The sequence below is a fragment of the Hetaerina americana genome, unplaced genomic scaffold (assembly GCF_022747635.1).
Source record: "Hetaerina americana unplaced genomic scaffold, ioHetAmer1.1.p SCAF_8, whole genome shotgun sequence".
NCBI classification, from domain to species: Eukaryota; Metazoa; Arthropoda; class Insecta; order Odonata; family Calopterygidae; genus Hetaerina; species Hetaerina americana.
Genome location: NW_027287427.1, coordinates 50,356,651 through 50,379,120, shown reverse-complemented (window position 1 = coordinate 50,379,120; position 22,470 = coordinate 50,356,651). Strand labels below are relative to the sequence as shown.

General features: G+C 35.6%; 3 protein-coding genes across 4 annotated transcripts in view; 1 reads left to right on the top strand and 2 right to left on the bottom strand.

Moving 5' to 3' along the window:
- Positions 1 to 1,110: 1,110 nt before the first annotated feature.
- eIF3m (eukaryotic translation initiation factor 3 subunit m) lies at positions 1,111 to 7,846 on the bottom strand. Its single transcript, XM_071597003.1, has 7 exons — positions 7,646 to 7,846; positions 7,353 to 7,532; positions 7,171 to 7,265; positions 6,847 to 7,065; positions 4,087 to 4,352; positions 2,778 to 2,921; positions 1,111 to 1,382 (listed from the first exon to the last, which is right to left on the bottom strand). The coding sequence occupies exons 1-7, from the start codon at positions 7,706 to 7,708 to the stop codon at positions 1,174 to 1,176; spliced, it is 1,176 nt and encodes a 391-aa protein (XP_071453104.1). The 5' UTR covers positions 7,709 to 7,846; the 3' UTR covers positions 1,111 to 1,173.
- Positions 7,847 to 8,004: 158 nt separating this feature from the next.
- Positions 8,005 to 10,506, top strand: LOC139698095 (hydroxymethylglutaryl-CoA synthase 1-like). Of its 2 annotated transcripts, none has more exons than XM_071597001.1 (2): positions 8,005 to 8,060; positions 8,220 to 10,506. In XM_071597001.1, the coding sequence occupies exon 2, from the start codon at positions 8,387 to 8,389 to the stop codon at positions 9,779 to 9,781; it is 1,395 nt and encodes a 464-aa protein (XP_071453102.1). In that variant the 5' UTR covers positions 8,005 to 8,060; positions 8,220 to 8,386; the 3' UTR covers positions 9,782 to 10,506. The 2 variants fall into 2 exon arrangements, with proteins under 2 accessions (XP_071453102.1, XP_071453103.1); XM_071597002.1 differs by having other exon boundaries at positions 8,050 to 8,219; positions 8,362 to 10,506.
- A 5,487-nt stretch (positions 10,507 to 15,993) lies between these two features.
- The window catches only part of LOC139698016 (vascular endothelial growth factor receptor 1-like), a 46,385-nt gene continuing 39,908 nt past the window's right edge, over positions 15,994 to 22,470 (bottom strand). The window contains exons 22-24 of the mRNA XM_071596872.1: positions 22,169 to 22,250; positions 19,017 to 19,122; positions 15,994 to 16,438 (exon numbers count right to left, since the gene is read on the bottom strand). Coding sequence (XP_071452973.1) covers positions 16,190 to 16,438; positions 19,017 to 19,122; positions 22,169 to 22,250 — 437 coding nt within the window. The 3' untranslated portion in view covers positions 15,994 to 16,189. The remainder of the gene's footprint in view (positions 16,439 to 19,016; positions 19,123 to 22,168; positions 22,251 to 22,470) is intronic.

Here is a 22,470-nt window from a genome sequence, read left to right as displayed (position 1 = left end):
TTCCTGGCACAGAAGGCCAGTTTTGGAAGGAAAATCCCAGCTTCCTAAAATTGGTAAAGGGGTAGCTGGAGTTTGCAGATCTCCTTCTAGAAAAGGATGCTCTGGCCAACTTAAGTGTTATTTAATCTTAAATAGGGTTACAGAACTGACTGACTGCCCCAGAAAGAGATAAGTGCCCAGTTTTCTGGGTGTTACCTCAGCCAATCACTGGCAAAATCTCCTTTCTATTCTTTCTGCACCCTTTCCTTGTTCCCTCGTCCATCTTAGTGCCTTAACCTTTGTCTTCAACTAAACAGGGCTGACATTCTCCCAAACATGTTTCCATAAATAATTGATATTTTCAACATCACCAGCAAGATTTAAACCCCTCAAAACCCAACTGATAGAATTTGGATAATGCATTATAATATGGATTATGGTCTTATTAAAGCTAATTACTGTTATGGTAGCACTTTAAAAACCCTAATTAACGACCAATCAGGGTAGGGGGCCAGTTCCTTCCCCTGTAGCTATGGTGTCCCAGGAAGATCTGGTACCCGGAAAATCACACGGCCTGTATGGAGCAGTGTGTGCTCCGAGACGTGACTGGGAATTGAACCGGGACCTGCTGGTCAGTAGCTCTGCTAATGCCCCATGATGAAGAAGCAAACACATTGTAATAAATTCAGCTCCCACTTGTTAAACAAAATTATTGGGTGCTCTTGAAATCTACCGATATAGTCTGGGTCCAAGAATATACTTAAACTCATTCTTACTCTTACCAATGACAGCTTTACTCATTTCTGACTTCGTGTGTTCTTGTTTAGCTTAGTGACTAACATGGAGGTAGGCACTTGGGGAGACCTGAGTGCCATGCTCTATTTTAATGTATTTTATTAAATTGAGTTTATGATGCAATGACACATCTATTGAATAACCTATAAAATGCATTTAAATAGCTACTGACCCAGTGTAAATGCACATATGGGAAAGAATATTTAAATGATTATATAAATAATTTTAACATGGGTAATTGGCAATACAAAGACTAAAAAAGCTTGATGTCATAAGGGCTGAGAACCTAAAATTTAGCCAAGGAACTAAAATGTGCATAGAAATGAAACCCATTTATTGAACATAGAAATTTAATTTCACGAAGACAAAGATAGATACAATTCCAATTATACAAAATGCTCATTGACCAGTCTGCAGTAATTCGAGCTGTGCAGCAGTTACAGTTTTTAAGCTGTCATGGACATTATTTAAATTGGTTTTCCAAGCAAGTAACAGGTCATGGAGTTGAAGCCACTGCTGGCGGCCAAATGTACGGTGCATGGTGCTGGACACAAAGACCTTTTTGGCTGCTTGATCCATCCTTGCTCGAACTAGCTTTGTTTTCAGCACTAGAGCAGAGAGAGTTTGATTAGTGGAAACATTAAACGCAAATCGGTACAAGAAGAAATAATAACCACCACCAGTATCTGAATTTTAAATGCCTAATATAAATACACTGAAAAGTGTTGCAAAATATGCTTAACTGCTTGGGCAAGTAAATGCACTCTATTAAGTAATAATCCGGGATAAGTAAGAGTTAATTTGAATTCAAAATTGTTACAGATTTAATGATAGTAGTTACTGCAACTAAACAAAGCAGGAGGGATGGACAAACATCCTTGGTAATTCAAGGTATTCATGGTGTGACCACCACCTCTTCTTTAACCCTATATATTATGCCATAGTTTCCTGTAGACTTTTCATTGATACTTTGCCTCTTCCTTAACCCTGTATATTACGCCGTAGTTTCTTAAGAGTGATGCTTTATTTTCAAATTACATCCTGATATAATATGATGATATAAACCTTTCTGAATACAATAATGAAGATTGTGCAAAATTAACAACATTAATGGACACAATCAATCTAATTAAAAGTAAATAAAATTTTTGTGGATTTCATGCAGATTAAATATTATTTTGTCTGGCATCATCACAGTGGCAGCTTCAGGTACTCTACGATTTCACCTATGTGATGATATTATTTTAAGTTTTTATTCATCATAAAATTGAGCATGTAACCACTGATTTTTAAAAATAACTTATTTTAATTCCAGGGTTTGTATGTCAAGGAATAAAATGAAAAAAAACTTGGTAAAATACTTTTTAAAATGACTTTAATTGCCTAATATATAAAAATAGTTAGCAAAACTGCTCCCCACATAAAATTAATAAATTTATCAAATTATAACTATTTTGATTTTCTTCGGCTGTCCCCCTGAGCTCAAGGTATAGAATATTGAAAGCTAAAACCAGGAAGTGCAAATTCAAAGAACTGCAGGAGATGCCAATATAATATCTTTTAAGGAGTCATCCACCAATGTACATTAAAGGCATCTAGATCCTTTAAAGCTCATAGATTTTCACAGTGTAAGAAGATGTCTCAGCACCTTAATTGGCTAAATCATTTGTCTGGATACCCAGGGTGATGGGTTAGAATTCAATTATTCAAATTAAATCATAAGAATGTCCAAATAAGTGATTTAAAGGTGATTTCTAAGCAGTAAAAAATGCCATTTGGACTAATATAAATATTCTTCCTTAGCTTTAACCGACATAGAATTATCCTATTTATGCCATCAAGGCCTGAAAAGTATTTGCAAAATATGTTCATAAATGTGATAAGAATGTCAAAAACAATTTCCCTTTGGTCTTTGCAATAATTATTTTACACAAGCAGAAAAAGTGCAGATTCCAAAACAAATTTACCAGACGCATTGGAATATTATTTTTTTAAAGTCTCACCATCAATGATGAAGGGTTCCACTTCTTCTGGTGCAAGCTGAAGTTCATGTTGAATAGTGTCAAAGGACATTTCTGAATTGCTTTCAGCAAGCTGCATGAAGGTTAGCAGCCGCATTTTTTTCATGTTTTGCTCATGATTTAGTCCTGTAAAGTCAACAAAATACTTACTTCATGTTCTAAATATCATTCCTTAATATGAATTCCATCATATTTACCAGTTTAGTTTCCTACCCCTTCCTCTTTCAGGGAATGAGGAAGGGGTAGGAAAAGGGTAGGCATTTTGGATGGAATGAAGGGAGGAAGGAAGAATGCAGAATTAAAATTAAATTGTGGTGCTGGGTGTCAGGTCGTGTTTTAAAAGAAGCAAATAAATGTATCACTGTACAGTCTTGTGTCTATCCAAAATCTACCTTAAATGGCAAAACTACCTGATAATATAATATGAATTTCACCTCAAAAAAAGAAAATCAAATATTCAGAAAAGTGTTATACTGAGGATACCACTGGAGTCATCTAATGTAATCCTTCTTTGGAATACCAGAAGCTTTCAGTACAGTCAATTATCACACGCATACATTCATTCTCCATTGCCAATTATGCTCCTAATATGTACTAATATTATTTCATTAAAACCACACCCATTCCAATTACCAATAGTCTATTTGATTGTTTCATGTCCCACGCGGCACATCAGCAATTGTCTACAAAGGCAATTTTATCAGTGCCTGTGGATTTAATTTCCCCAAGAAGTACATCCCTTCATAGATAATTTTGCTAATGAAGGGTTGTCAAATTCTGGGGATTTCAACAGATTAATTATTGTTTTAAATTATCCTCAAAATCTACTATAACCCCCTAAAGTGTACACCAACAAATTTCCATTTTATTTACTCCTTACTTAAAAAAAATCAGTAAGTCTTTTAAAAGAATGAAAATTAACCATTTACATGCTCTAAATGCTATTAATGCATAAGATAACTGCTCACTGAACTGCTTCAGTGGAGATTTGAGATATTAGGTGTCATACAAGATAAAAGTAGGTTTCAGATTTGAGATACATTAAGAAATGACATCGGATTCAAGATGTGGATTCAACCTAGCCCGATTAAAAATTACAACCACAGAGTACCCACCCTCTGGCATTAGAAAATATGAATATATATGTATCTAAATACAATATTTTATCAGGAAAAAATTAAAACTATTATTTTTTTATATAAAAACCTTCTAGAAGAGCAATTTTCAGAGTTCATCAGTCTAGAAATGCCAAGGTCAATTGGTATCAATTAACTAAATACTTAGTACATACCTAGGGAATGCACAAATTCCTTGTGGTGCTGATAGAAATGAATGTATGCAGGCAATTTCTCTGCCACAAATACTGAGAGAAGATCATGAATCAGCTCCCCTTCTAGGAATCTGACAGGCTTCAGAGCCAATAATGGATCTAACAGGAAAGTGTTAGGATCAGCAAGCGCAGCTAAAATACATCGCTGAGCATCTTCCCTTGCTTGGGATGCATTTTCAGCAGTGTAAGTCCCTAGCAATTCCACCATAACCTTTGCAGCTTGCTCACTGGAAATACCATAAAATGGGGATTTTTAGTACACATTTTCACATGAAACAGCAGTACGGTCAATTCTTCCTCATAAGATATAATTACCGTGAGAAAGGAGTAATACATTTAACTAATACATGGATCCCAATTATATTCTAAAGGTGTTAACTGGGAATTACAAAAAGGTGTTAAATGGGAACAAAATAAAATGATTGCAAAACACAAATTTAATCAGTAATCGCACCTTAATGTACCTGCCTAACACACCCTACATGGAAAACCTCACAGCAGTGAGAAAGTGCTTAAGCTATCCTACGTAGTTGTAAATTAGAGTAAAAGCCAAATTTAACCCCTGAAAAAAAAGTTTTTGCCCCTGGAACCAGAGGTTTAGATTTTTTATGAACTAAGCTTAACTACATAAAAAATTCACTGATTCAAGCCCATATTCCAGGTTAAAGAGCCAGTTCCTCGCAGTTTCATGGAAGATCTGGCAAACAGGAAATTATACTCCATGAATAAAGCTGAGGATCTCTGGAGACTACATCTGGAGTGAAACATGGACAATGTTCAGTAGCTGATTACTACCCCCCATAGGCTACTACCTCCATTCCCTATCGAGTGTTTTCTTTTCGGATAGAGATAACAGTTCAGTGATTGCTACTACCTACCAGAATATTTCTGGTCTCCTTAATTGTTAGTGCTTGGCATGGGTCATAATATTGACCACAATGAATAACGACTCCGCAGTTACTATAGAAAACCTCCTGTAATAAAAGTTGAATTCACCTCCATATTTTCCATCTACCCTGGTATATTGGCTGGATTAGGGCTTATTTTAGCTTTCTGGTCTAAATGTATATGACTTCATCTCTCTTCATAATTGATGGGGTTTTAATCATGAAAAAACGATTGAAATTGTACATACTCACTTGACGTTTCATAAGACATTCGTGTTCAAGGGAAGCACTAACTTCTTACACTTTCTAAGGCTTTCCATCATACAGAGGCTAGTGTTAAGTGATGACAGTACATAAGGCAGTGCACTGGGCATCCAGATCAACTTTTATGATAAAAATGTATTGATTTCCAAGTCATGATTCCTCTTCCATTTGATATTTTAAAACTCAAAAGGTCTCAATATATCCAGGTTATAGGTTAACCACAGCTTTTACCATCAGTAAATGGTGGATTACTCTATATGCTCTTTGATTGATTGCCTTATGATGAACTGCTTCTACGGACAAAATGGCCATAGCTGTTAGTCATCTCCTTTAATAACTGTTACCCCGGATCATGGAAAATTGAGAGCAGAGAATTTGTGAGGCCATTAAGAATAGTTTGATTTTTAGTGAGATCCATCTGCAGTTAGACCATTTCAATTTTCATCTTGATTTTTCATGCGTTTTTCCCAGGCTGCAGCTTGCTGGAATTGCCCAGTTGCGCTCTTTCTGGGCTCATTCCCCAATATTGATTTCATTAATGATTCAAAGTCAAGGTATTTCAAGTGCCACTTAATTATTTGCAAGTTTTGACGTTTCTCTAATACATTTTCACTGCATACATTAACTAAGAAACCTCAACTAATAATAACATGTTCAGTTGCAGACTTCTGTGGTATGAAATTAACATGCAATGAAATAAATTTTTCCTGGCCTAACCCAACTTTGAAGTATATTTTCATTTGGCAGGATTGTAAAGAGAAAACTATTTGACTAAAAATCAACACCCAGGATTCCATTTTCATATCTTGCTTAGCTAAAGCAGTCCAATTTTTAACTAAATTGTTGACTACAAGTAGCGTTAGGCATCGGCACACATTCTCATTTTAACTAGTTGGGTTCAATGTACACATCAATTCGAGTAGGATGGCGCTATTTCACCTAAAGGCAAATTATACAAATTTTGATTATATTTTCAGCATAGGCAAACTGGTATGATGACCCTCATGCATGTGGCCACCAATTAGCCTAACCTAGGATCCACATGCAACATAAATGATTACCTCCATTTATTGAAAGAAATAAATAGGCCAAATTCATGATGCAGTACCATTAGAAAACTCAATAAAGCTGGCTAAACACAAAAGATTACAGACCAAAAGATATACTTTTTTGCCAGAAACTTAAATGTAAACGGTTTGTGGGCCGATCTTTATAGGGGGTTTGGGTATGCAGAAGTAGGGGAATAAAACGAGTTAACCTTATTTGTTGTTACGTCCAGTGCCATCACGTTCCAAGCAGTATGTCCTTACAGCAACATACAGGATGCAGATAACATGTAAACATACTCGGGAATATGACTAAGGTACAGAACATGAGAGGCATGGCTAAGCAGATGACAAAGGAGAAGTAACTACTTGGAGATGTTTGAAGGAAAAAAAGCAAGTAAGACAGCAATGAATAAGCCAGGGCAAACAGTAGGAGGCTTCTGTTAATATTTGTGGCAGGAGATAACTGGAAATGATTTAAGTAGATTTAGCAAGGTTTTGCGCTAAAGAACCCTTACACAAACCTTTGATGGGAGCCGAGGAGAACTTCATGAAGAAGCCGTAGGAGTTTCTGCATCTGCTCATTTGAAGGAGGACAAGCAGCGAATTGTTGTTTTAGAAGGTCGACGTCCCTAAATACAGCTCTAACGTGGTCTACTTGTCGAGCTACTTGCACCAAGTGGTAGTAAACATGATAGCGAATGGGTGATCTTTCTTCAACTGATTGGAAAAGTAGCCACAACCTGCAAAAAATCAGTTCAAATAAAATCGTCACGTACTGCTCATGCCTTTTCTGTATCACTTATTACATTAACAAAGAATAGCTTCACGACGGCACAGGTACTTACACTCGCAATGTAACAATGCCAAGTTTGTAGCCCGGCGCCTTAATAAGCTTCTCACAAAATGCCAATATTAGGTTTTCAGATCGCTCGACCGGTATCTGTGTATCGAGAATACTATCTTAAGTACTGCATTGGAATTTCGGTTAACAACATTTTAACAGAACAATACGATAAACCCATCTTACCAATACTAGCATTGAAACGATTCCATTGAGTACAGTTTCTATTTCCATTTCACTCCCCTCTTTGAAGCACGCATCACAAACACCAATTATCTTATGCAGATCATCCTCGATACCTTTCGGCGACTTTTCTTCAGATATTTCAGCACCGAGACTCTTTAAGTATCCTCTAAATTCAATCGCCTGCAAGCAACACGGTAAAACATTACAAACAATATTGCAGCTTTATCACGAGGCCAAGAGACAATGTTATTACTCTGAACGTATAACGAAATGGAATATATGGTCAGTCTTACCTGTTCTTCGATGTTGAGGTCACTGTACACAGGGGCACTTGGCTGAGATATCGGAATATTCATTTTGGAGGGCTTTAATTTGTTTCAGTTAAGTTTCCAAGCACTTACGACATGGCCAGCACACCGACACGAAACCGACTCCACCACCTCAGAACATTTACACGAAAATAAAATTATTGGCAAAATTAATGAACGTGGAATATAAAAATGGCAGAATGACCTTTAAAAGGACTAATTAAGTCAAATATTTTCACTTAAATGAAATAATTTTCTATAATATGTCATGGAATCTAAGCTGGGTTTGAGACTACAACAAAACAACATTGAAAAGATCGAAAATCAAAGAAGTATCGCAACGCGAAATTTTGCGCCGGGAGCAGTTCTTTTAAAAGTTGCTTGCTACAACAGATAAGAGGTAATTACAAGTGATATCACTAAAGTAGTGTTATAATAGTTAACTCTTTTCGAGAAGACCTTTGGGAAGTCATGTTGTTGAAATTAAATTGCTGCTTGTTATAACTATCTCCATTTGTAGTATACGGTGTAAGGAAAGTCCCCAACCAATCTATTACAGGTACACCGGAATGAATTGTGGAAATCTACAACCGAAATAATTGGTTGCCAGTACATTTTTATATCCCAAAGACTAAATTATTTTAAAATTTATCAAATTCTGAACTTTGTAAGTTAACTGGTGGGTGTCCATTTGTTCATAGCTTAAGCAGTGTTGGAAGAAACAGTATGGCTAGAAATCCGAATTGGCCTGACAGTGTTGGCATTAGGGCAGTAGAACTAATATTTCCGCCCCAATATGTGGATCAGCGGGAACTGGAAGTTTTTGATGGTGTTTCTGAAGGAAAGTATACTATTGGCCTTGGTCAATCGAAAATGGGGTTTTGCACCGATCGTGAAGATATCAATTCTCTATGCCTCACTGTTGTTTCCCGCCTAATGGAGCGTAACAGTATTGATTATTCGTCAATTGGACGATTAGAAGTTGGAACTGAAACTATTATTGACAAATCTAAGAGTGTGAAATCAGTGCTGATGAAAATCTTTGAAGAACATGGTAACTTCAGCATAGAAGGGATTGACACAACAAATGCATGCTATGGAGGAACTGCAGCGCTATTTAATTCCGTCTCTTGGGTTGAGTCAAGCGCTTGGGATGGCCGATTAGCCATTGTAGTGGCTGCTGACATAGCTGTATACGCGAAAGGTTCTGCTCGCCCGACTGGTGGTGCTGGGGCTGTGGCCATGCTGATTGGACCAGATGCTCCCTTGATTTTTGATCGAGGACTTAGATCAACATATATGCGCCATGTATACGACTTTTACAAACCAAACATGGATTCTGACTATCCTGTTGTTGATGGGAAATTATCTATTCAATGTTATTTCAGTGCCCTCGACAACTGCTATCAGATGTACTGTGATAAAGCAGATAAAATGTTACCAGACTTAAATCAATTGCATTGGAATGTAAGCTCTTTTGACTCGCTTTTATTTCATTCGCCATATTGTAAACTTGTCCAGAAGAGTCTTGGTCGACTAGTATTAAATGATTTTGTTAGGGCGCAGAAGGTTGGATCAAAAGAATCATATGTAGGATTAGAAAAATTTGCAAATGTTAAACTGGAAGACACATACTTTGACAAAGAACTTGAAAAGGAATTGTTAGCATTTAGTAAACAATGCTACCAAGTGAAGACGGAGCCTTACTTGTTTATGACCAACCAAATTGGGAATATGTACACTCCTTCTCTATATGGAGGATTAGTGTCCTTATTGCTCATTAAACCGGTACACTTATTAGCCGGTACAAGGATTGGCTTATTTTCTTATGGTTCTGGGCTTGCATCATCCTTCTTTTCAATTCGGGTGTCATCAGATTCATCTGTAGGTTCAAAGCTGGATTCATTAATCAAGAGTGTGTCTCATTTGCAGGAGCAACTAGATTCTAGGAAGAAGGTGTCACCTGAGGTGTTCTCAAAAATTTTGGAGGAGAATGAGAAGAATCATCTTTTGGTTCCTTACAATCCATTATCTTCAGTTGATGATCTCTTTCCTGGTACTTGGTACTTGAAACATGTGGATGAAAAGCATCGAAGATACTATGAAAGAGTACCCTTATGAACATATTCTTAAGTAAAATGCATTAATGTTCAATTTCTTGCTGGTAACTTTAATTCTACTAATACAAATTAAGCAGTGCTGATTCATCCCACTTTTTAGAATGAGATTTAATTATATTGAAACTGTTAGAATTGCTTGTTTTAATCAAATAATTGCCACATTATTGTAAGTAGTACTTTTTTGTAATTCTCTGGGAAGGTAGTAATTGTAGCAGTTGAATATTCACCGCTTAATTTTGGTCCTGGGGCCTGAAGCAAAGAAAAATCTCTCTGGGTAGAATTGTCGTATGCTAACCAAAACAGCTGGTTGATGTGTATCCATTGGGAACCTACCATCATTGAATTTTGAGCTGTCTTGGAAATCCTGGAATGGTTTTTAAAATCTTTAAGGAAAGACTATTAAATTGTGAAATTCCAAGTGCATTGTTGAATTTTTGGTACACATTTTGCTTGCCAGTAAGACCCTTGGGATTTCCTTTGCAGTTGGCTTTATTTTGTTGTATGGTTGGTTTAGTTTCTTTGTGTACTTTACTATGTAATTATTTCATCATAATTTGGTGGAAAATATCAGTTATGTGAATTACTAATTCATTTATGAAGTCCATGATTTATTCAAGTTTCCTTAAAACTTAATAATTATTCATAAAAAATGCTTTTAATCTTGTGTCCTTTCCTGATGTTAAAAGAAACAGATTTGGTTTGATGCAGTGTGGTGCGTTGAATATGGGAGAAATAAGGGCATTTGGAAAGTTTAAATTCATTTCCATTCTTAAACCTTCAATGTACCATGATGTTTGGAAAGCTTGTCTCCAATAACAATAGCTCTAAACTTAAAGAAAATATGTTTATATGATGTTTACTAAATTTGATGGAAACTTTAAGTTGTTGGCTAGGCCATTTGGAAGCAGAGATGCCAGTGCTCTGCGTAAATTGTAGGGTGTGCAAAGTGTAGTTCACCCTTCCATCTCACACTCATTGGAATTCATGGTGGTTGATGGATTTTATTTTCATGTAACTTATATTTATCCTCAGATCTGCATTTATTTCCCACCCAAGTAGTGGTTGAGATCTTCAAAATATCTGCTTATAACACCAAGAGTATATATAGTTGCGTTCTATACTTAGGGGGTCAGTGACAATGGTAGGGGAAAACATAGTCAGGAGTAAATAGTTACCCGATTCTCCTTCATTTAAATAATATCTCTTAAAATGGAAGGTGACTTAACTAATCAAAACTCACTTTGTCACCAAGTAACTTTCATTCAGATTGTCTGGTGCATCAAGAAATGCATATATTTTACAGGATTTTCGATTATTCTATCCCAGTGTAGGTAGAGCCTTTTCCCAAGCTATATTAAGAAATATAATTTGGTATACTTTTAGATAAGATACGTGTAATTGGGGAAGGGATGGAGGTGATAGATAAATCTTTCACTGTCATACAAGCCAGTAGGAAGAAGGGATTTATCTTCACCAAGATCTCTCTTCAGCATTGATACAGTATGCCGAAGCAGTACATGGGATGCAGGGCTCAGGCAAATGGCTCTATTTTTGTTTCAATGCTCTGTGATTAATAAGAAGCTCTAATTTTTGCTAATGTCATGAAAAAGTATGCAGTTGGTATGGCCTCATTCTGAAATTAATATTTTTTTAAATCTAATGGGAAAATTATTGTCTTGATGCCTTCAATGGGTAAAGTGATATTTGAGCCATCCTTTTGCTTATACATTGAACTGCTTGTAAATTATTATATTTGTTTGTATTCATTTGACTGTAATGCCGGTGTTGTATGGCATTAGGGGTTTAAAAAGTCAACTCTTAGCCTATATACTGAAAAGGAAGCCTTGACTTCATTGCAAGGCTAAATGCAAATACATTGTCTTGTAGATTCATCCATATTGGATGCATTGATTCTACCTTTGGAACACTAATTTTGAGGGCAGAGGAGCTTGAAATGTACACAGTTTTCATTCCACAGAATTACTTTTAGTTAATTTTCGCCTAAAGTAGGTGGTAGTAGTAATTTTAAGGGCGGCGACCAACAGCTGAGGTCATTTATGCCATTAGGAATAGGTAGGAAGGGTGGAGAGAAACCTGGCATTGGCATTAGCCTACTCTTAGCAAAAGGCACCAAGAGGTCCACAGTTTAATATCCCATCTGATGGACAGCGTACTCACTCAAAGTGCTCGCCACAAAGCACCTCAAGTAGGGATCAGGATGCCACTGAAAAATATCTGCCGCCTCTGGGATTTGAACCCGGGGCCTCTTGGTGGGAAGCCAGTATATTGGCCAGCGCACCATCCTGATCCTCCCAAAGTAGGTTGCACTTGTTTTTGTTGACTTCTGGTCAATAGAACAGGTATAACTTTTTTGTGTAAACTACAACCAATTGGAGGTAAGTTTGGGATGGTTTCTGAAATTACATATTTTCAAGGTCTTGCAAATCATTTCTGCATGGCATAATTTTTTGCCTTGCACCATTTACTTGTATAGCTTTTAATTCTTTCAACCTTTGTTTTTGCTACATGTATCAAAATACCTATTCTAATATTCTTATTTATCTCTCAGCCTTCAACATCCCAATGCCTCTTAGTTTGTTCACTGACTGATATTTTGCCTCTTTCTCTCTTCACCTAACACAGCTAACATTTCTGACTTGAGCTAATTCACAATTAGTGTATTTAAGCAATAGCATTTGTTGGAAGTATGTTTTTTTTTAATTAGTTAGAACAAAACAAAAATGAGGGTAAGTAAATAAATAATTCACAAACCTGTGTAGAGGCAATAATAATCAAAAGTAACTTCCTGAAATTTATTTCACTTTTCCACATACTCACCCTGTACATTCAGAAACTAATCCAATCTCTTTGCAAATCCTTGATAACGAGCTACAAATAAGTCTTTGTTTGCTGTCACAGCCTTCAAGTAACCCATACAGCCACCCAAATGATTTTTTTAGGGGTCCGAACAGATGAAAGTCACTGGGACTAAGTCAGGACTGTACGGTGAATGTTCCAGGTATTTCCAATGAAATATTCATAACAACTGTTTGCCTTGTCTACACTTGTGTTCTGTTCTGCTCATGTACTCTGTTCTTCTTATGTGACACACCTGCCATCTTGCATTGGCTGCCACTGACTGACAGTGAGATGTCAAAGTCTCTACAGCAAGCATTAATATGCTGCTATCCGTCGGTAAGGATAGCAGCATAATCTAGCATGTGTAATCTAAACATGGCATAAGGTAATCTGGCATTTGTGACTTATTTATTGACTTGCCCTCTTAGAAAGTATGATTAATAAAATTGGACTTTTAATAAAAATGATGAATATAAATAAAAAACTAGTATGTGAGTTTGGAGAAAGCTGGAGCAAATAAATTGGGCAGAAATTGAGACCATGAATAAGTGTCAAATATTATGATGGGAAGAGAAGAAGTGAGAAAAATTGGAAGAGGTAGAAAGAGTGGATGGAAGAGGCATTGAAAGGTGTTTGGATGTGTTTATTATGGAAAAGACTATTGGGGAAGTAGAAGTATATAGATTGGGGAAGAGAAAAGAAGAGGTATTTTGGATAGCTTTGAAGGGGAAGGAGGTATGAAGTTCTGAAGAAGGAAATAGTTTTCGGTACTCGCATAATAGTTTTTTATTATAATGCTACAGAAACCTACAGTCTTGATTGACGGATAACTTCTGGAACAACTTCAATCTTGAAAGAGTGATCCGTGATGGTGATTCATATTTACTTGAGTCTACATAACCTAAAAAAATTGAGTTTTCATGTTTTGTACTGTATGGCTCATCAAAACTATGAATGTTTTTATTTGAAGCGATATATACCCCTGGCAATACAGTTGTCAATGTTTGTTCTTGTTTGAGTCATGACACCATGAGTGGTCATCTGGTTTGGCATTTAACAGAATCCACACCCTTTCTTCTGAACTCATTATACCTTACAAGTATCATTGCCATATCCCCATGCCTAATTGCCATGAAAATTTGTTCTGGAAAAAGAAAATAGGTGCTTGGCAGTCTTGACTTAAGCATTCTGGACAGATGGACAATTTTTCACAGTTAATCACAAGGTTGATGCCAAAAAAAATAAATTATGTATGAAGTTTATTCAAAGAATATTATATATACATTGTTTAGGATTGTGAATCATCTTCATCTTTTCTTCTGTCATGGGAATGAACCAATCTTGCATGCAAATTTGATTTGGAGAAAACAAATCACATTTAACCTGCTCTTATGGACTTAGTACTCCATTGAAAGCTTATGGGGTTTTTGGATGGTAATCATGCAAGGGGGTTTAATTTTCAAATTGCTGATTACATTGTTGCTAAATAACTGTGAAATAGTCTTTCATTGGCTTGTGGATGGACAATACATCCACCTCTGCCGTTATATAGGTTTGCTTCAGCATCTTGATTCAAAAGAAACTTGTTTTGTCACAATTAAAAAGCCTATTGTGGCAGGTAACCCACAGAATATATTAGCTTCTTTAAGTCAGGTGAAGTTCTCTGCTGCCGTTGTGATAAAGCTTACTGCTGCACTATGCCTCACAATGCTTTGGATACTGGCTCTTCTGTTAAACTTCTTGAATTACCCACATCTTTCCTCAAATGAGTGCTTGTTCTTTGCCCATTGATGACTCTGGCATCTTCTTATCAAGATCAGCAAAGTGCACTTTTGCCTTTTCACAAATGAATTTCTTGTTAATAGTCTCGCATTGCAATTGCTTTTCATTTATCCATATGAGATGCAACCCTTCAACATCATTGAGAATACATAACCGTTGCGCAGAAATACTCTCTCCCTTTGAAGTACATATCTCTTTAATCTTGTCTTGAGGACAGTGTAAATCATTAATGTCAACCGATTGTATGTGCATGCTAAATCAGCCTTGCTCACTCCTCTTTTTATCTTTTCAAAGTTTTATTTTTCATGCCTACAGTTATTTTTATTCTCTTATGGCTGTCTTGTGGATTTTTCTACGGATAATATCTCTAAATACATGTTTGGAAAAAAGTGTGATCATTAGTGACACAAAGGTGCTGGCAGAACGAGTGCAAAACACTAACTGAAGTCGCAGGTGCTCAATCAATTTAGGACTACCCCTCTCCTCGTCACTGACATGAAATGCTGCTTGTTAAGCTAGTAGTTTATTTTTAAAATATTTTTTGATTGTTTTTCAAGGTTCCTCTGTATCCATGTACACTTATTATTTAAGCCACAATATTTCTATAAAAAATCCATAACTATGACTGGGAATAGCAGTTAACATTGCAATGAACCCTGAGGGATTCCATGAGCAAGCTAAAAACCACTTGGAGATACTTCTCACCATTTACAAAGACCAGTTGCTTATGATTACACAGGTGAGATTTGAATTCATAGACTCAGGTTTGACACAATCAAAAAAGCATTGCTGTGGTCGTAAAAGATAAATATCAGCATAACCGGTTCAAAATTCAATTTGTTTCTTTTTAATGGTGTCTAACCACCTGGAATATAGGAAGAGCTGAATAAACCAAGTATTTTAAAGGAGCCAGAAATTTGATTTTGCTCAGAATTTGACAATCAATTGTGAATTTGGGAAAAAAGTGATAATTTTTCATGAGTGAACTAATTTCTCAAATAATATGTTCATTGAAACAGTATAGCTAAAATCTTATATCAGCTGCTGTTGGCTTCCTATCCATTATATTCCAAATGTATGCTCAAGAGCAGGCTGGCTGTTTGGTGCATGACAGGGAGCATCATGACCCACTAAGATCTGTGATGAAGGATCTAGTAATGGATTTTCTGATTTGGAATCACAAAATGACACCCCTGAGCTGTTTTGATGATGAATCTGATGGTGTGCCCACGCAATGCCATAATTTCATGAACTACTGGGTGGTGCTGAAAAGCAAAGCCTCTGTTAAGCAGTGAAATTACCTTTGGTTGAGTCACTTGTACAAGCTGTTCAGTGATTCAGGAATACATATGCATTAATTGGGCAAACCTGTTGATTCACTACCTTGAAGGAACCATCAGGTGATTGCTCAAGATAATACAATTAGATATTACGAACTATTAATAATTATCATTATCCATATTATTTAAAAAATCAATATTGAAAAGAAGTGCACATGTTTAATTATTTGCACATCACACCCATTTTAATTAACTTGGAATATGTATTTAAATATTTTATGGATAGAGACCATTAACCGGGGTATTGTAGGGTCAAATTTGGACAAAAATAAAGAAATAAAGGTATGAAAGATATAAAACTAATTTTATTAAATTAATTTGTTTTTTGTTGTAGTTAATTTGTTGTAGTAATTTTTTTGGCTTGTCTTGAATCAGCCTCATGTCTTAAATGAATTGCTGCTTATTGTAATACTGTCAACAACCAAAGACTATTTAGACATTGACAAATAGTCGGAGTCATCTGATAATGTTGAATCTAGCTTTTTAAATAAAACTGATTTGTTTTGCTGTTGGTGCTCATCTCTAGATGGGATAACATTTATGTAATTGCTCTGATTTGGTTTTTCTGGCTGGATGTAATCAGAATTACTTTGTTGTATTGCATTGACATAGTCATTGGATGGATGCCCAGTCTTGAAGTTCTCACTAACATAAGGTGCACTCAATTCCATGTAATGCTATAATATGGAAAAATATGTAGAAAAACACAATTAATATATGCTTTGTTAACTTAATTCCTTCTTTTTTTAATAAAGTTTAATTCTCAGTTCATATAGGTACTCGTAAACATATATATATATATATACAATTATATATATATATATATATATATATATATATATATATATATATATATATATATGTGTGTGTGTATATATATACACACACACACACAGCCATAAAAGCTTCAGCATTGACTGCAGTACATGTGAATTAGAAACAATGAAATTCTGGCTAATCGAGAAACCATTAAATTAATGGTGGTAGTTCAAGAAGAGTTGAAGTTCTTTCCTTTAATAACTTAATGTCAATATTTATTAATTTTAAAAGCATCTTGATTCAAATAGTATAATGAAGCATTGTACAAAATAAACATCTACAGAACACTCTTCCTACTTATGCACCGACTTCGGTATGTACAGTGAAACCCATAATATGTATGCATACATTTTCCAGAGAATCATTAAAGGTAATTGAAGAAGGGAAAATATTAGCTGAGAGAATTTAAAAAATGCAGTTTTGTATTTGCTTATATTAAATAATGATTAATGGGGACATAATATGTGCTCCGCTATTTGGAATTATCTGTTAGAACTTTCAGATTATTTGATATTGAAAATCTCATGGGGAGGCTATTTAAGTTATGAACCAGAATTTTATAATCTTTATGTTTAAAGAAAGTTTAAAATCATGTTTAATTTGAAATAAATCTGCAAAATTATTCAACCTTGAGATAGCAAACCAAAGATATACTACAAAATCAGGTAGATATAGTATGGAGAGGCAATCATGGAAGATGTATGAATGAAATATGGTAGGATCAGAATATACAATAGGTTTAAGTACGTTTGGGAGTGGATCCAGCATAAGAAAGAAATAAGCACTTAAAGAGCAAGCAAGTTATAAAGGGAATACAGAATGGCCTATGATAGAAACAATGAGTCTTTAATTCAATGCCAAACTGCAGTATGGTGGTAAAACCCAAATTTCTACAAGTTGCTGAATTTACAACCATAGGTAGAATAGGAGATGAAGATCACAGGGCAACAGATTGATTTGGATGAGGTATGGAGGGGTAGGAGACAAGGAACCATGTCAAAATGTGGAAAGAAGCACTTCATGCTCCAAGGGAGGCAAGTTCTAATGGCACCCGAGAAAGATGGAGGAGAATCACCCCAGGAAGTTGATGAGTCTGTTATTGGTCTGAAAACGGTCACTAAGTGGGAATAGGTGATCAGGATAGATTTAATTAAAGAAGGTATATCAGAGATATAGGTCCAGGATAGGAAGACTATACAACCTCATAATACCCCACATAGGAGTAAAGAGACAGACGAATTCAGAAGAAAGGGGAGAGAAAGTGAACAAGAAGGTGAAGAAGCACTGATGGGAGAGAACAGAGAAGAATGGGACATGATCAACATGTGATTCCTGAGCATCTGATCAGAAGCTCAATCCACGACATAAGTATTCAAAATAGGTAGGAGAAGAATATGTTCTGTGATATTTATTGATTAGAAAAATGTGGTTTATCTTTAGGAAAAAGGAATGGCCATCTATTTTTATTTGATGCTTTTAAACATGGTGAAAATCCATACTTTTTTAAAAATATCTCTCTATTTTGCTACAATTAGTAAGAGGACATTTAATGCAATTTCTCTTCAAGTTACAATATCAAAACGTCTCAATTCACATCCTCTCTCAATAGGCGTACAATATAATGTCATCTTTGATATTTGTTGATGTATCTTTTAAAGGGAAAGCAGTTCATTTGATTGACTGAAAATTTAAGCATTGATTGAAAAATGAGCCAAAGATAGATTCAAAATTCACAATTAAAATCAATTAATAAAAGTAAGTGCAATAATACAGCGATAATACCCATTTGGGAATTTGTATTCATCTATGATCATGATTTGAAGCCGTATTTATGCAGGTATCATCATTCATTCATTAGTTGGTTCATCATCCATTTATGTATGCTTCTCATGTACGTTTTGCTAGGTTAGATCGATATGATGATTCAAAGATTACAATCCAAAACTACTAAGAAGGTCATTGAATAAAATTTACCAGTCCTCTTCCTTTGATTAGTTCTTGAATGAAATGGGATATCTTAAGCACATAAGTAATGGCCATTTTCATAAACGTATAAATCTCCTAACAGAAGTGAGTCTTCAGGAACACTGCTTCAATCAATAAATCCACATTCTTTGATTAATCATTAAATTATTTTGGAAGATCTTTCATTGATCCAAAGTGTAAAAGATTGAAACCCCAGAATCATCAGCTATGCAAATAGCTGATTGCTGAAAAGATCTTCTGAAGGAGAATTTGAATATGTGTTTGGAAAAACACAAGTACATTTTTATGAGAGAAAGCACAAAAAAGTTAATAATGTAGAGATTGAGGTATTCTGTAGAATGAATTCTTGAAGGATACATTTATAAAGGATATATACATTTACTCTGAATACTGAAAAGTACATATCTTTGGGAATGAAGTACCTATTGATTGACACTTATATTTCTTTACCTCTCTCATTTCAGCATCCAGGGTATCACCAATCCAATGCACCAATTCTGCGAAGGTAGGCCGATCACTTGGTTTGGCTTTCCAGCAGCTGAGCATTAATTTATACCTAGAGTCCAAATATAAATATATATATATTTTTGGTTCAGCAGTAATCAAAAACAACCTATGGGAGTTTTAGACAGTTTAATTGGCACTAGCTAAAGTTTCAGCTAGCAGTCAATGTAAGCTGCTTCTCATTGGATCATAGTTATAAAAACATTGCATTTAATTGTTCTCTTCATGTAATTCAAATAACAGCTCAATATAATAACTCAAAAATGAATATTTGCTGCACTGATAGCCATATAACATATACTGAAGCACTTTGCAATTATGATCACTCAAGATAAAAGAAAACAACCACATCTGATTGGAAGGCCAGGTTTTGTTCTAGCTTTTAATGCGAAAAAATTCCAACTCATCTTATTATTGCATAGAATGTATTAGTGAATGAATTTTAGGGGGATCGGGTTGGTGTGGTGGCTAGTATATTGGCTTACCGACATGACTCAGGTTTGAATCACAGGGGTGGCAAAATTGTTCAATGGTATTATTACCCCTACTTGGAGTGCTATATGGAGAGCAATTCAAGTTGAGTCCCCCCTCTGTTGGATGAGACATTAAGCTGTGAACCCTTCAATGTTTATTGTTAAAGAGTGGGCTGATGCTGGGTTTCTATCCACCTGTCCCCTTAAAATCCTATCTTTACTAGATTACCTAACTACTCCTAATCATGCAAATTACCTCAACTGTTGGTCACCTCCCCTAATGACTAATGTTACATGACTTAGAGTGACAGCAAAGTTTGAGACCTTTTTTTCCGTGGCATGGTTATCAACCACAGGCTTACATGCCATGAAACTCCAAAGATCACTATATGCTACAGTGGATATTAACAGTCTGCTGTGCATAATCCTCTATGGCAATTAGAAGTAATCATGAATAGTAGTAGGACATATTTGTGACGTGATAAATAAGGGCATGACTTTGGAAGCATGTGGAATCATGCAAAATGTTGGTGTGCTTGCAAAATCTAAAACTTGTATATTCCAAAAATACATGTCTTTTAATTAATTTAGAGGTATTAGTTACACAGCAAAAATACCTACCTGGCAATCTTTGAAGTCATATGTATTTTGTATTAAAAAATTTACCAATGACATAACATGCACTATGACAACATACACTAATAACATACACAAGCATAACACTTGCCAGAGAGTCAATGTGCTTATGGTTTGCCATTCTAACGTGATTTTCAATAGGAATCCCTTTCATGTAGGGATTAAGCCTGAACCATACTACCTTGAACAAAAAGTTCCCGGAATAACCACCGTGTGGCGCTCCCATCGTTCCGATTTGAGTTCTGTTTTTTTTGTTAAATTGGTACATCTGTTGTTGATATTCCCTTTAAATCTTAGTGTCATAACTTGACATTTGCAAAAGTTACGTAGCCAAGAGTACATCTATCTCTGTGTGTGTTGGCGATTTTTTACAATTGCAGAAATGGATTTAAATTTGCAACAACGAACTTGTATTAAATTTTGCGTAAAAACGGATTTAGTGGCGCACGGACGTTGGAAATGTTGGAAAAGTGTTTCGGCAACGATTCTCTAAAAAAAACGGTCGTTTACCAGTGGCACGAGCGGTTCAGAAGTGGTCGTGAGTCAATCGAAGATGATGAACGCAGTGGCAGACCATCGACATCGAAAGTCGGTGAAAAAATTGATAAAGTAAAAGAAATGTTGGTCAATAACCGCAAATTAACCATCAGAGAAATAGCGGAGGACTTGAACATTGCCTATGGATCCGCCCAAGACATTGTGGTTAATGATTTGGGTTTCCGTCGTGTAGCAGCAAAGTTGGTGCCAAAAGACCTCAATTTCATGCAAAAAAGAGACCGTGTTGACGTCGCAAAAGACATGATTTGCGAGGCTGAATCCGATCCCACATTCATCAAAAGGATCATTACTGGAGACGAGACGTGGGTTTATGAGTACGACACGCAATCCAGACATCAGGCAAGTGAATGGCGTTCACCAAATGAGCCGAGACCAAAAAAACCACGTCGTTTTCGGTCAAAAAAGAAGGCAATGCTGACGGTTTTCATGGATTACAACGGTGTAGTGCATCATGAATTTTTGCCAGAAGGCCAGACAGTAAACAAAGAGTATTATTTGGGCGTTATGAGACGTTTGCGTGAAGCAATTCGCCGAAAGAGACCAGAAATGTGGGCAGAAAACTCGTGGATTTTGCACCATGATAACGCACCGTTGCACAGTGCTATCATTATTCGTAATTTTTTGACGAAAAATGCAACAAATACCATCCAACAGCCACCGAATTCACCTGATTTGGCTCCCTGTGACTTCTTTCTGTTCAATCGAGTTAAAAAACCATTACGGGGAACGCGTTTTAGCAGCCGAGAGGAAGTAATGGAAAAATCGCAGGAAGCACTGATGGACATACCGAAAACCGACCGTAACTTTTGCAAATGTCAAGTTATGACACTAAGATTTAAAGGGAATATCAACAACAGATGTACCAATTTAACAAAAAAAACAACTCAAATCGGAACGATGGGAGCGCCACACGGTGGTTATTCCGGGAACTTTTTGTTCAAGGTAGTATACCACCAAACTAAAAAAATCCTCCTTCAAGGGGTTGATTTTAAAATATTCTAAAGCATTTCCAATAAAAAAACTATTAGAGCATAGAAGACTCTTTAAAAGTTTCTTGGGAATTGAAACAGCTGAGTGACTTATTGCTTGTCTTCATTGTTTGTTGTCATATGTTGGTGTTTGACTTATCCTATATTTAACTACTGTGAAATCCATAGACATTGACGATAGAGGTACATTAATAGTTTTTGCGATAAATTTTGTGAAACTATTTTTTTTATTTTTGCATACATTTAACTTATTAGCTCATCTGCGCAAGGGTAAATTTCAATTTTCATTGAATAGAATTCATAGTTCTTTATTCAATGAAGTTTGATGCAGTTTTCTATTTGTTATCCCAAAATTAATGTAAAATAAAATATCTAAGTCATTTAAAGTCATTATGTTTATAATTACTCATGTTGCCTCACATGAAAGAAAATACATACTTACATATTGTGTGTGCTGTATTGTGGTTTTTCCATTCTGTAACCTTGCATAAGCTTCTTTAAAAATTCTTCATTCACTTCCATCCCTAATAATAATAATAATAAGCAGGTACAAATTATTGTCCATAATTTTGAATTTTGAAACATCTTATTCTTATAGCCTTAAAAATTAATGAACACTATGAGCTTGAATTCAGAGGCAAACTGCAAACTCATCGACAGAAACAAAAGTATTAATGATGTCATTCAATGAGGATTGTATTTGCAGCAATTATGCATAGTTATACATTATGGTATAAGTATTAG

What these genes read in the sequence shown, in the direction of transcription:
- LOC139698095 (XM_071597001.1), top strand. Translation starts at nt 8,387, where the DNA reads ATGGCTAGAAATCCGAATTGGCCTGACAGTGTTGGCATTAGGGCAGTA.
- eIF3m (XM_071597003.1), bottom strand. Translation starts at nt 7,708, where the DNA reads ATGAATATTCCGATATCTCAGCCAAGTGCCCCTGTGTACAGTGACCTC. An exon ending in TCGTTTCAATGCTAGTATTG is followed by an intron (nt 7,266 to 7,352) that starts GTAAGATGGGTT and finishes CTCGATACACAG; the next exon opens with ATACCGGTCGAGCGATCTGA. An exon ending in GGAACCCTTCATCATTGATG is followed by an intron (nt 1,383 to 2,777) that starts GTGAGACTTTAA and finishes TCTCTGCTCTAG; the next exon opens with TGCTGAAAACAAAGCTAGTT.